Source organism: Leucoraja erinacea, chromosome 16 (genome assembly GCF_028641065.1).
Source record: "Leucoraja erinacea ecotype New England chromosome 16, Leri_hhj_1, whole genome shotgun sequence".
Classification (NCBI taxonomy): domain Eukaryota; kingdom Metazoa; phylum Chordata; class Chondrichthyes; order Rajiformes; family Rajidae; genus Leucoraja; species Leucoraja erinaceus.
In genome coordinates, this window is record NC_073392.1 from 35,478,102 (window position 1) to 35,491,903 (window position 13,802).

The window sequence follows — 13,802 nt, forward strand, 5'->3', positions numbered from 1 at the left end:
ATTGAATCTGAATCTGAATCTGAATGCACTTCTGGCACTATTCACAGTGCTGTAACTAAGTCCTTCATAGTGCAGGCTGGTGAGAAACTATAGCACCGCCGGAACATCCTTATTTCTGCGGTCCAGATGGTTATTATGGCAGTAATTAGTCCATTTTCTAATATGTCCTAAATACTGTTTTTGTGTAGACCTTCTTTGTGCTGCTGTGATCATGTCCACAGTTCTTTTTGATAGCCCCATGTCCCGTAGCGGGTCTTTTAGAGTCTGCAACCCAATAAATCAATATTTTTATGGCATGGGTGGCTATCCTGAGTTACTGGATGCACCAGCAACTTAGGACTATGTCTTAAAGTTATACATGGTTCCAGCACCATGTCCTGTATCACCGAGGACCATGGTTGGGTAGGCCAATCAGGTACTATGAGAATCCCAGATGCCGAATCCTGTTGAATTTTCCTTAGTACCCGATTGATGAGGCAGAAAGGAGGAAATGCATAAATGAACCATTTCCCCCAGTGCAGTGAGAATGCATCTGTAGCTTCTGCCCCAGGATCTGGTTCCCATGATACATACCTCGGCAAATGGTGATTTAACCTGGATGCAAAAAGATCAATATCCGGCCTTCCATACTTTACTGTGATTTCAGCAAATACCGTTCTATCCAACATCCATTCAGTATTTTCATTAAAGTTTCGTGACCTGGCGTCTGCCACTGAATTTAGTATCCCTGGTAGATACGTAGCCGATAACCAAATATTCCTTTGGACGCACCATTGCCAAATTGAGTTTGCCAATTCATCACAAGATGTTGATATATTTCCACCCATATGATTTATATATGCCACCACCGTCGTATTATCTACCTGCAATCTAACATGCTGCTGTTTCATTCCTGAGCAATAAGATTTTAGCCCATAAAACGCACTTAACATTTCTAAGTAATTTATACCCTTAGTGTTAAGTAGGTTAGCTTCTTGTATATTCGATCTCCCTCCACAGCTTGAGCTGGTATCAGTTGCACCCCAACCAATTGCACTGGCATCTGTTTGTAATACCACAGACGGGTTGTCAATAACTATTGGGTTGGAGCAATACTTAACATTGTGTTCCCACCATTGTAATTCTTTAATGGCTTCAATTGTTAGCTCCATTGGCCGATCAAAATGGCCTCTATTAATTTTGAGTGCTCTAATTTTCTCTCTCTGTAAATTTTGGTCATGTAATGGCCCAAATTGTATGGCAGGAAATGTGGCCACTATTTTCCCAATCATCCTGGCTACCCGTCTAATGGATGGTTTAAAGGTATTAATAAGCTCTCAGCAATCCTTTCGTAACTCTGTGGTTCCCAATTGGTAAAGTCACTAACATATTAATTGTGTTAATGGTGAACCCCAAGTAATCAATATTAGTTGATGGTGTTAATTTTGACTTAATTGGATGGATAATGAATCCCAGATCTTCAAACAATTGTTTTGTGGCAACCACTGCCTGACATGCCAATTCATAAGTTTTTTTTCCCACAATAAGTATATATGTTTTTGTTGTCGCAGCAATGCCAAAGCTGGTTTAAGATTTTTTGTAAATAATCTGGGGGCTGACGTTAGCCCGTTTGGTAGCGCCTTATATTGCCACGGCTGTCTCATCCAGTTAAATTTCAAAAACCGCCTGTGTTTACCTCTGATGGGTATTGTACAGTAAGCATCTTTAAGATCAATAGTTGCCATAAAGTAGCCTGCTGAAACTAACTCTTTAGCAGTGCTAAAAGTATCCATTTTAAAATGAACATATTGCACAAAATTGTTAAGCGTTGATAAATAAATAAAATACGGCAACCCCCATCTTTCTTGTTTCTAATAAATATGTTTGAGACAAATTCCTGTTGTTCATGTTTGGTTTGTTCAATTACTCCTTTAGTGAATAATCTTTGTAGTTCTATGTGAGCTTTAGCTTGTTCCAATTTAGTAAGCATGTATATTCTGTCCGGTGTATGTTGTACTGGAGGGTTTTGTTTGTGTATAAACTCTATCAGATATCCCTTAATACTGCTAAGGATATATCTGTCCATAGTTATATTACACCATGCTTCCAAATGAAGTTGCAATGTCCTTCCGACTTCCGTGCTCCCTATTAATTCTGGAGCCCCAGATTCACCTACCTCCATGGTTATCGGTGGTAACTGAGTTATTTTCTTGTTTTCATTCGTGGTTGTGGAGGGCCTTGAGGTTGAGGTTGGGGTAGATGCTGAAGTAGAGGCTTTCGCATCTTCCACAGTGGTCGTCCCGGGCCAAACCCTAAAAAAGGACGCTGCTGCTGGGTACCTCTGGCCTCTCTCCACCAAATCTTTAACCTGTTTGGACAGGTCTCCCCCAAATAACAGGGTTTGAGGTATTATAGCCCTTTGCTTACACAGTATAGCGAACTTAGGATCTAGAGCTGGCTGAATGGCCCCCTTTCTAATATTATTCAGTTCAAACTGCACGTTGCAGAATAGTGCTATGGCATCCTTGTGGTCACTAGTCATGTCCACCTTTTCTAACGTGCGGGCCAAGACTGTTATGCCCGCCGTGAGACCTTTCAGGGCATTTTGGATTTTAATATCCTGACTCCTAATGGCTTGCCCAACATGTCTCCAAATGCACCGGTTGACACTGGCTACATTAAGAGCACCACAATTGCCCGGGGGTAAATGCCTTGCCAACACTTCAGCAAAAGTATTGGCTTGAAGTTGATGGGATCCTCGAGATCCTTCCCAGTTTGTTCCTGCTGGAAGTACTGGCCCACCATGTCCAGCAGGTTGTTTTTTCTCCCCTTCAATAGGGGAAGGTGGCTCCATCTCCTGCTCAGATTCTGACCCAGTCAGACCTTCAATACCCTCCTCAGAGGAGTATGATATTTCATGCAGCCCTTTATGGGAATCTGCTGTGGGACTTATATTTTGCCCACTGTGGCTATCCTCCATATCCCGGGTCCTGCCACTCTGGAGAATTTCCTCCAGCAACCGCTCCAGCCGACTTTCATGCTCTCGGGCACTAGTCGATCGCGGGTGCTTTAAATTATACGACCGCTCCTGCCGACCTTGGTGCTCTCGGGCACTAGTCGCACGCGGTTTCTCCTGCAGCCGGTCCCCATGCCTACGGGCACTGGTCGCTCCCGGCCGCCCGATATAATCATGCCGCTCCTCACGGTCCCGGTACTCACGGGCACCTGTCGCTGGCGGCTGATCATCCTCCAGCCACTCGTACCGGCTTTTCAGCTCCGTAAAACTGGCCGCTCCTGGCTGCTCCATGACCACATCACTTTCATAGTGATGCAATTTTCGCTTTACCTTCCCGCCCGGCCGAGAAATAGATTTTGCCGGCGCGGGGTTTAAGTCGGGCACAGCTGGTTCCTCCATAGGAATCTCCGTGCCGTCGGCTGCTGCAGGTCCCTGGCTCCTTCCCGACTTACGTCCTGCACCTTCCTCACAGCCTTTCTCCGAGTTACTCTGTCCATTTCCTACAAAAGTTTGAAATGCAGTCACTTACCTGCCATTCGTCGGCTTTTTCTCTTCTCCCGTTCAAGGGGACGTCCTCCCCAGGTGTGACTCGTTGCAATGCATGTAGCGATATGACACGCATGCGTCGTAAGCGGGGTTCTTCACGTAGTCACTCACGTGACTCTGAAGTAAAATTTACCTTTGAACTTCTGGCTGTTCACCTTCGCCCTTGAGGATTTTTTGCACTCTGTCCGTGACATCCTGGATTCTGGCACCAGGGAGGCAGCACACCATCCTCGAATCCCGCCTGTTGCCGCAGAAACCCCTGTCCGTACCTCTCACAATGGAGTCTCCAACTACCACGGTGTTGCCTGACGTCGGCCTCTTTGGTTTTGGCTCAACAGCACTTTTTGCTTCGCAAGCCAGTGCGCCGTTCAGTGCGTTAATGTCTTCTGTCCGTACAGCTTCTAAGTGGGTGAACCTGTTCACAAGAGGTACAACACCCGGGGAGGTTTGCATTCCACGTTTACTTCCCTTTCTCACCATAACCCACCTTCTCTCTTCCAGTACCTTAGGTGTAACAATCTTGCTGTAGGATTCGTCGAGGAATGACTCGGCTTCTGGGACGAACCTGAGGTCATCTACTTGCTTCTCCAGTTCCCCAACATAGTCCTTCAGGAGCTGTACCTGGATGCACTTTTCACATTTGTAGCAGCCAGAGGCACCAGTGGTGTCCTTGACCTCCCATATACTGCAAGCATCGTACTGAATCAGCTAGCTTGACATTTCCTTCTTTCGCCTCTCCCTCTCCAGCGTTTTGCGTAGCCTCCTCTCCGAAGACTCGAGCCAAAGACACTTTACTCACAGGGCCGCTCCCTCATTGCCGCTCCCCTAGAGCAGCCTTGCTTATATTGCCTAATTTACCAATTTACAAACCAAATTCCTCAGTTTTTCCCGTGACTTACTCACCTTCCCCACGGGCTTCAGCCAATCAGTTCTTCTCCCTGCTTAGATGAAATAGGATGAGCTTGCAATCTATAAAAATTAATTGTTTATTCTTTTTTTTCCTCTTAACTTTAAGTTTTTTTTTTTCCTATTACCTGTACTTATCTTTTGAATTGAGTTCAAATAGAGACCTGAATTCCACGATGGCCATGTAGCATTCAGGTAGACGTGTTAGATGAGATTGGAGATGCCTTTATCTCAGAATCTTTATCTGCAGGAAGATTGTTCCCGATGTTAGGGAAGTCCAGGACAAGGGGTCTAAGGATAATGGGGAAATCCTTTAAAACCGAGATGAGAAGAACTTTTTTCACGCAGAGAGTGGTGAATCTATGGAACTCTCTGCCACAGAGGGTATTTGAGGCCAGTTCATTGGCTATATTTAAGAGGGAGTTAGATGTGGCCCTTGTGGCTAAGGGGATCAGGGGGTATGGAGAGAAGGCAGGTACGGGATACTGAGTTGGATGATCAGCCATGATCATATTGAATGGCGGTGCCGGCTCGAAGGGCCGAATGGCCTACTCCTGCACCTAATTTCTATGTTTCTATGTTTCTAGAACAAAATCTGTTAATTAAAAATTTTTAATTTGGGGAGAAAGATTGGAACAATTAGAAATATTTTTTAAATTGTTTTTTTTAATATAATGATCTAGACATAGAAAATAGGTGCAGAAGGAGGCCATTCAGCCCTTCGAGCCAGCACCGCCATTTATTCTAAGACTGTGGCCCCTGGTTCTGGACTCGCCCAACATTGAGAACATTTTGCCTGCATCTAGCTTGTCCAGTCCTTTTATAATTTTGTATGTTTCTAAAAGATTCCCCATCATCCTTGTAAACGCCAGTGAATACAAGCCTCGTCTTTTCAATCTTTCCTCATATGACAGTCCCGCCATCCCAGGGATCAATCTCGTGAACCTCAAATTAGGAGACCAAAACTGTACGCAAGACTCCAGATGTGGTCTTACTAGAGCCCTATAAAACTGCAATGCAAAGGATATGCAACAAAATACTAAACATGACGGATTTTGTGTGTGTGTGTGTGTGCATGTGCGTGCCCTATTTTCTTCCAAACGCTATGCCCCAGCCTTCCCATTTTCACACATTATACTCACATTCTTCCTGTCGAGGCGATATACATCTTCCCATCGTATTACCGCCTATTTTTCCAAGGTTTTTTAATAATTCAACCTTTTAAAAACGCAACGAAAACACACCCATTTGTGGTTACATCACCATGCACTCGCAAGGCAGGATGGGACGCTCCGGGAGGGAGGGGTACTCCAGCATGGCGATGGCTGCCGACGCCTGGTGGTGAGTGTGGTGCTGGAGCTGGCGTGTGGGCCGATCCCGGGACTTGGGATGGGGCTGCGACCGGGGCGGAAAAAGAAGCCGCCGCTGAAACCAAGGACGAGCCTGGGTTCGTGGTCACAGACGAATCCGGAGATGATGTCGTAGCCTGCACTATAGCCCAGGCGGTGGCCGAGCAGACAGCTGGAGTCTACAGCCAGGGCCGGGCCAAGTACGAGAACCAGGCCGAGTTCCAGGCCCAGGCAGTGCTCTACGACCTGGCTTGGACCTGTGGCAGAAAATGGGAGTGAAGGGAGGAGGATGAATGAAATGAGGAGGAGATGGGGTGGGGATTGGGGTGGAGGAGGAGTTGGGGAGGGGTAGATGGAGATCCGCCTCCCTATCTACTGTCTACCTCCTCCCTCCCTTGCCCTCTCTCCCCCCACCCCTCTCTACCCCCCTCCCCTCCATTACTCCTCTCCTCCCTCTCTGCCACCTCCCCTCCGTTACTCTTCTCCTCCTTCTCTGCCCCCCTCCCTGCATCTCTACCCTCCTTCCCCCCTCCTCTCCTCCTCCCCCCCCCCCTCCCTCACCACCCCCATTCCCCTCCCTGTCTCTCTGCCCCCCCCCCTCCCTATCCCCCCCCCCCCCCCCTCTCGATCACCCCACCCTCTCTAGGGATTGAAGCGGGACGGTGAAGAGGAGGGGGGAGTGTTGGGGATGAGGAGAAATGAGCCATGCCTGCACAGTAGGGGGCTATGCGTGAGTGGTGCAATATTGCGTTGGGGGAACGGCTTGCGTTGGGTGGAATCTTGCATTGGGGGAACTTGGTCTAATAAAAGCCGGGGGCTTTGACTTTGACTCTGACATCGGGGAGGGGGACTGTGCAGTGGGGAGATAAGTTTTTTTGGCCCTCCATCACAGCAATGTGATGGATGTTTATGTAAATTATGTTGTGTCTTGGGTCTATTTGTTTGTAATGTATGGCTGCAGAAACGGCATTTCGTTTGGACCTCAAGGGGTCCAAATGACAATTAAATTGAATCTTGAATCTTGAATTTATTCTTAAAACTGTGACCCCTGGTTCTGGACTTCCCCAACATCAGGAACATTTTTCCTGCATCTAGCCTGTCCAATTCTCTCAGAATGTTATGTTTCTATAAGATACCCTCTCATCCTTCTAAATTCCAGTGAATACAAGCCCAGTCGACCCATTCTTTCATATGTCAGTCCTGCCATCCCGGGAATTAACCTGGTGAACCTACGCTGCACTCCCTCAATAGCAAGAATGTCATTCCTCAAATTAAGAGACCAACAACTGCACACACAATACTCCAGGTGTGGTCTCACCAGGGCCCTGTACAACTGCAGTAGGACCTCCTTGCTTCTAAACTCAAATCCTCTCGCAATGAAGGCCAACATGCCATTCGTGAGCCAGAAGTATAGTTGGGATCTGAACTAATTAACTATTGGTGCAAAAGGCTTGAACCAGCGGTCCCTGCACCCACTGCAGTGCCGGTTTGAAGAGACTATGGTTCCCCCCAAAGATTCCCCCAGGTCTGTGTGTGAGGGCGGGGCGCCGCCGGTCACGTGAGGTGGCGCAAGGGGATGCAGGGCGGCGGTGACGCCATGACGCACGGCGGCGACGCGATGACGTCAGGCGGCGGGGACGGTGACGCCATGACGCAAGGCGTGCGATGACGCCGGCGGTACGGGACCGCGACGCGCTGCTGCGGGTCAACTTTCTGCATCAGGTTACAGCCCCCCTGACCCCTTGACCCCTTGACCCATTGACCCCACACGCCTAAACCCTTTAACCCAACTCCGTGACCCCTCCATCCCTCCCCACACTCCCGGACCGCGGATGCTGACCCGTTCCCAGTGGCCTCACCTGAACCGTCTCATCACCCGGCCCGTGCCCCAAACCCTGCCCGTGACCCGACTCTAACCGACTCTCATCTCTCCCCCCCACAGGCAGCCCACCTGATGTTGGCGACCAACCCAGGGCAGCCGGGCCTGATTCGCTTCCTCTCCCACACCCAGCGCAGTGTCTGCCGCCGGCTGGTGCTACGGCGGTGAGCACAGTCCGATCCCACACCGGGGGGAGAGAGATGGGGGGGGGGGGGACAGCGAGGGGGGGAGAGAGAGAGATTGGGGGGGGGGAGGGGCAGAGAGAGAGGTTAATGAGAGAAAGAGAGAGGGGTTAATGATAGAAATCAATAAAGAGGGGGAGGAAGGAGTTAAAAGTGTTCACTTTTCATTTGTTATGGAAATTGAAGAATGAAACTTGCTTGCAGCAGCGTAACAGACCTGGTCAACAATACTCAATGGGGAGAGGAGGAGGGGAGGTGAGGGAGACGGGAGGGAGAGAATGTTTACTTTAGTTTATTGTCACAAGTGTCACTGAAGTCAAGTGAAAGTTTTTTGTTGCGGTCCAGTCAGCAGATAGACAACCATGATTACAATCAAGCCATCGACAGAGTACGGATGCTTGGTAAAGGTGAAGTGCAAGATAGATAATGAAAATAGTCTCCACTGAGGCAGATGGTACATCAGGACTGCTCTCTGGTTGTGGTGTGATGGATCAGTTGCCTGATAACAGCTGGGAAGAAACTGTCCCTGAATCTGGAGGTGTACGTTCTCACACTTCAGTATCTCTTGCCTGCTGGGAAAGGGGAGAAAAGGGAGTTACAGGATGAGACTGGTCTTTGATTATGCTGCTGGCCTTGCCGAGGCAGCGTGAAGTGCAAATGGAGTCAACGGAAGGGAGGTTGGTTTGTGTGATGGTCCGGGCTGTGTCCACAACTCTGCAGTTTAGTTTAGAGGAAACAGGCCCTTCGGCCCACCGACCAGAGATCCCCACACATTAACACTATCCTACACGCACTTGGGACGATTTACATTTATACCAAGCCAATTAACATACAAACCTGTACGTCTTTGGAGTGTGGGAGGAAACTAAAGATCTTAAAGAGAAAACCCAGACGGTCACGGGGAGAACATACAAACTCCGTACAGACAGCACCCGTAGTCAGGATCAAACCCAGGTCTCTGGCGCTGTAAGCAGCAACTCTACTGCTGCGCCACCGTGCCGTCCTTTTGTGTGTAAAGGGGTGGGAAGGTGCAGATGTGGATAATAGCAAGAGTGGCCCAAGGGGCCTGCTTCTGGCCTAGGTGAAGATTCTGCACTAATCTGCGGTTTTGTCTTGTCCAGGGACCCGTCAGTGAAACGCTGCGTATGCAAGAAATGCTTCTCTCTCCTGGTGCCAGGAATCACTTCCAAAGTCAGGCAAAGAAGTAAGGAGCTGCTCCCCTGCTCTTCTGAACATCTACTCCACTCTCCCCCCTCGCACGCACCCTGAGCCCGCTCTCCGCTCACCTCCCTGACAGTACAACGCTCCACTGCCCCAGCACTGGGGAATGTGGGTCTGGATTATGGGCTCCCTGACAGTGTGGCGCTCCCACTCAGGGCAGTCTTAACAGCATTGTAGGCCCACGGGCAAAGTAGTGCCCTGGGGCCCCTACACTGCCAGTTTATTTATGCCAAATCAAATATGTCGTCCTGCACTTGGGATGTTGCATAGAAACATAGAAAATAGGTGCCGAAGAAGGTCATTCAGCCCTTCGAGCCAGCACCACCATTCATTGTGATCATGGCTGATCGTCCCCAATCAATAACCCATGCCTGCCTTCTCCCCATATCCCATGATTCCATGTCCCTAGCCCCTATCTAACTCTCACTTATATCCATCCAGTGATGTGGCAGGAAATTCCACAAATTCACAACTCTCAGGGTGCAATTTTTTTTTCTCACCTCCGTCTTAAATGGCCTCCCCAACACCACAGTGGCATTACCTCTGTTACATGCCAGTTTTAACTCCTGCTGCAACTTACACCCTTCATCCGGGCTATTATTTGGGGGTCTGCAGATAACACCAATTAGTGTTTTCTTGCCTTTGCAATTCCTCAACTCAATCCACAGTGACTCTACCTCATCAGTCCCTATGTCTTGCCTCGCAAGGGACTGAATTCCATTCCTCACGAGAAGAGCTACCCCCCCCCCCCCCCTCTCCCCACCTGCCTGTCCTTTCTATAGGATGTATAACCCTAAAAATTAAGTTCCCAGACCCGATCCTCCTGCAGCCACGTCTCGGTAATCCCCACAATGTTATATCTACCAACCTCTAACTGAGCCTCAAGCTCATCTACTTTACTTCTTATATGTTCTTCTCCGTTTTCATGTTGAACAATAACATTCTACAATACATAGATTAGCATGGGGTCCCAATGATCGTGGGGCCCCGGGCAACTGCCCAGCGTGGCCATGTGTTAAGACGGCCCTGCTCCCACTGTGCGTTTTCTCTGGTTGATTTTCACAGAACGTCAGCAGCGTTTCACCACAGTCACCTGCGTCGCTTGCGGCACCAGCAAAAAGTTTCTGAATCGTCCCGACTACTGTCTGTGGGTCGATAAAGAGGAGGCACAGCTGAGCGGTGAGAGGGGGAATGGGATGGACAGAGGGGGAGAGAGAGAGGAGGAGGGAGAGAGAAGGAAAAAGACTAGAGGGAGAAGAGGGTGAGAGAGAGTCCATCGCACACAAACTGTGGTATTACCGCCTTCCATCCTTCCCTTCTCTCTATCCCCCCCCTCTTTCTCCTCGTTTACTCTCGGCACAGTGGCGCAGCGGTAGAGTTGCTGCCCTACAGTGCCAGAGACCCAGGTTTGATCCTGACCTCGGGTGCTGTCTGTTAGTTGTCCCTGTGCAAACATGGCTTTTCCAGGGTGCTCTGGTTTCCTCCCCCACTCCAAAGACGTACAGGTTTATAGGTTAATTGGCTTGTGTAAATTATGCCTAGTGTGTAGGATAGAATTAATGTGCAGGTAACCGCTGGTTGGCACGGGCTCTGTGGGCCAAAGGGCCTGTTTCAACACTGAATCTCTAAACTTAGCTAATCTTGTCAATTGGCGGCATGGACTAAATTCTCTCTCTGTCTCACTATCTCTCTCTTTTATCTCTTTGTCACGTAGCTCTCTGCCTCCCTCTCTCTGCCTCTCTTGCCCTCTAGTATGTAGGGAATGGATGAGAAAGTAGAATAACATGGTACTAATGTGTGATGTTGGCATGGACTCTGGGTCAAAGGGCTGGTTTCCACGCGGTATCTGTGAACTCTCCCTTCTCTCTCTCCCCCCTCCCCCTTCCCACCTCCCTTTTCCCCACCCCCCACCTCTCGCCCCACTCCTCCCCCCCTGCCCCTCCACCTCTGCCCCCCTCTCTCTCCTCCTTCTCACCCCCCTCCATGTTGAGCGTTTCAGTCATCTCCGCTTTCTTCCCGCAGTGGAGAAGGCAGACAAGCCCAGTGTCCATCGGTCTGCGGAGACTAATGTGGAGGCCACGTCTGCCCGCAGCTCGCAAGAGAAGTGTCTTGGAGTGAAGGAACCTGGTGATATGTCGACCTGTGACCCTGTCCGGTGATACAGTGATCCTCACCCCCAATAAACAGCCACTCTGTACCGCTACGGTGGCAACGTTTCTGTGTGGGCCGAGTTGTTTTACACAGACGGTGGTGGCGACTGGAACGTGTTGCCGGGGGTGGTGGTGCAGGCAGACACCATAGTGACGTTTAAGAGGCTTCGGCATTTGTTTATTGGAAGGGGAAGTGGATGGGGGCAAAAGCAGGGTAGAGGAGGGGGGGGAAGGGGGTGAGCGAGGGGGGGGAGAAGAAGGACAGAGGAAGAAAGGAATGTGTGAGGTGGATGGAGAGAGAGGGACAGGTACATGAATGGGAACGGTTTAGAGAGATATGGGCCAAAGACGGGCAGGTGGGACTAGTGTAGATGGGGCATCTTGGCCGGCGTAGGTGAGTTGGGCCGAAAGGCCTGTTTCCGTGCTATGTGACTGACAAACTCTCTCTATCTCTCTATCTCTCCCTCTCTCTGAGACACTCCATCTCTATCTCTACAGACACACTCTCTCTCTCTCTCTGTCATTGACACACTCCAGATCTCTATGAATTGGACTCACCATGTGAGAACTATAACCCGATACAGCATCCACCATGTTTGGCCCGGTCCCAGTGTGACATAATCCCTCGTCGGCCTGCGTGTGTAGAACAGAGAGTGTGCGGGACCGTTCCCTCTCGAGGGACGTGAGAGTGGATTACATTTGGTATTGAGACCTTCTGTGTAGCCAGTAAACATATTTTCTTTCTGGCAGCTAGAGTTACGTACTAATCCCCCTGAACCTTTTGCCAGCCGATCTGCTATCCTTCCCACTGCACGCTACTGATAGTTAGCGAAATAAGAGGAACACGCCTAATCCTTTCTCAGAGTCATACAGCACAGAAACAAGCCCCTTGGCCCAACTTACCCACGCCGATCATCATCCCCCTCTACACTAGTCCCACCTGCCTGCATTTGGCCCATAGCTCTCTAAACCGTTCCTATCAATGTACCCGTCCAAGTGTCATAGACTCATAGAATCACAGCACGGAAACTAGTCCCTTGGCCCAACTCGCCCACTTTCTCTATCTCCCTCTCTTCCTTTCCCTCTCGCTCCTCTCTCCCTCTCTCTCCCTATCCGTGCTCTGTCTATCTCTGTCCTCCCTCTCCCCACTCCATCTCCTCCCTATCTCCCCACTCCTCCCTCCCTCCTCTCTCTCCCTCCCTCTCTTATCAACACATATACACTCTCACACATTCTCACACCCAGATACGTTCTCCCTCGCGTACTCACGCACTTGCATACACACACATGCTCACTCTCACACACTCCCTCACTCACACACATACACACACTCGCTCTCACTCCCTCTCCCTCTCTCACACACGCACTCTCACAAACTCTCACTCGCGCGCGCACACACACACACATGCACACACACACATAAACACACTTCAAATGACCTGTAATTCAAGAGCTGACGATCGGCGAGCTCCCTCAGTTACACATGGATTAAATTTTATTGCTCCACTAACATTTTACTGCTCCACTAACTGCGACTGCCCCCTCAGATGCCGTTAACAGACCCAGGCCAAAGGTCCAGCAGGAGAGGAAGGGGGAGAGAGGGAGGGAGGTGGTGGGAGTGGAGCCGTGTGGGGAGAGAGAGGGGGGGGGGGGGGTGGGAAGTGAGGGGGGGACAAAGAGAGAGAGAGAGAGAGCAGGGCCAAACTGCCCAGAAATTAGCTCACAAAATTCAATTTAAATGTCACATCTACCAATTAAGGTACAGTGAAATTCGAGTTACAATACAGCCATACTAAGTAAAAAAGCAAAAATGCACACAGCACATAAAATAAAGTTTAACATGAATATCCACCACAGTGGAATCAACATTCCTCACTGATGGAAGGCAATAAAGTTCAGTCATCTTCCTCCTTTGTTCACCCGTGGTCGGGGCCTTTGAACGGGGTCGTTGCCGACGGTCCGCTGTTCAAGTCCTTTCGTCGAGATGATCAAAACTCTGGCCATTTCTTACCAGAGACCGCTGCTTCACGGTGTTCAAGCCCACAGGCCCCGCGATCGGAGCTCCAACACTGGCGATCCTCGGCAAAAGATCCCAGACTCAGTGATGGTAAGTCCGCGCCGCACTCGCGGCTTGAAGCTCCGGGCCGGTCTCCAGGAAAGGCTGCACCACTCCACGTTGTAGGCCGCAAAGGGGGGGACGGGGATGTGTCACGGAGAAAAATCGCATCTCCGTCAACGCAAGCGACTGAAGAAAGTTTCCCCGATCCCACCCTCCCCACATAAAACATACCAAGAGACATTAAAACAAACATTCAAAACATACTTAAAATAATAAAAACAGACAAAGGACAAGACAGACTGCTGGTGAGGCGGCCATCATAGGCGCCACCTGGTGGCAGACCAGTTAGGAGTAAGAGATGAGGCCACATTTGGAGTATTGTGTTCAGTTTTGGTCACCCTTCTATAGGAAGAATGTCGTCATGCTGGAAAGAGTGCAGAGAAGATTTACAAGGATGTTGCCAGAACCTGAGAGGAGAGGTTGGGGCAGGCTAGGACTTTATTCCTTGGAGCGCA

At 49.7% G+C, this 13,802-nt stretch overlaps 1 protein-coding gene across 2 annotated transcripts; it reads left to right on the plus strand.

Moving 5' to 3' along the window:
* Positions 1-7,374: 7,374 nt before the first annotated feature.
* Positions 7,375-11,277, plus strand: rpp21 (ribonuclease P 21 subunit). Of its 2 annotated transcripts, XM_055648161.1 has the most exons (5): positions 7,377-7,518; positions 7,739-7,839; positions 8,979-9,061; positions 10,144-10,257; positions 11,101-11,277. In XM_055648161.1, exons 1-5 carry the CDS (start codon positions 7,462-7,464, stop codon positions 11,235-11,237), a joined length of 492 nt encoding a protein of 163 aa, XP_055504136.1. In that variant the 5' UTR covers positions 7,377-7,461; the 3' UTR covers positions 11,238-11,277. The 2 variants fall into 2 exon arrangements, with proteins under 2 accessions (XP_055504137.1, XP_055504136.1); XM_055648162.1 differs by lacking the exon at positions 10,144-10,257 and having other exon boundaries at positions 7,375-7,518.
* Positions 11,278-13,802: the final 2,525 nt, after the last annotated feature.

Excerpts from the sequence above, each read along its gene's own strand:
- rpp21 (XM_055648161.1), top strand. The coding sequence starts at position 7,462 with ATGACGCCGGCGGTACGGGACCGCGACGCGCTGCTGCGGGTCAACTTT. Across the intron at positions 7,519-7,738 it reads GGGTCAACTTTCTGCATCAG|GCAGCCCACCTGATGTTGGC; the intron begins GTTACAGCCCCC and ends TCCCCCCCACAG. Across the intron at positions 10,258-11,100 it reads AGAGGAGGCACAGCTGAGCG|TGGAGAAGGCAGACAAGCCC; the intron begins GTGAGAGGGGGA and ends TTCTTCCCGCAG.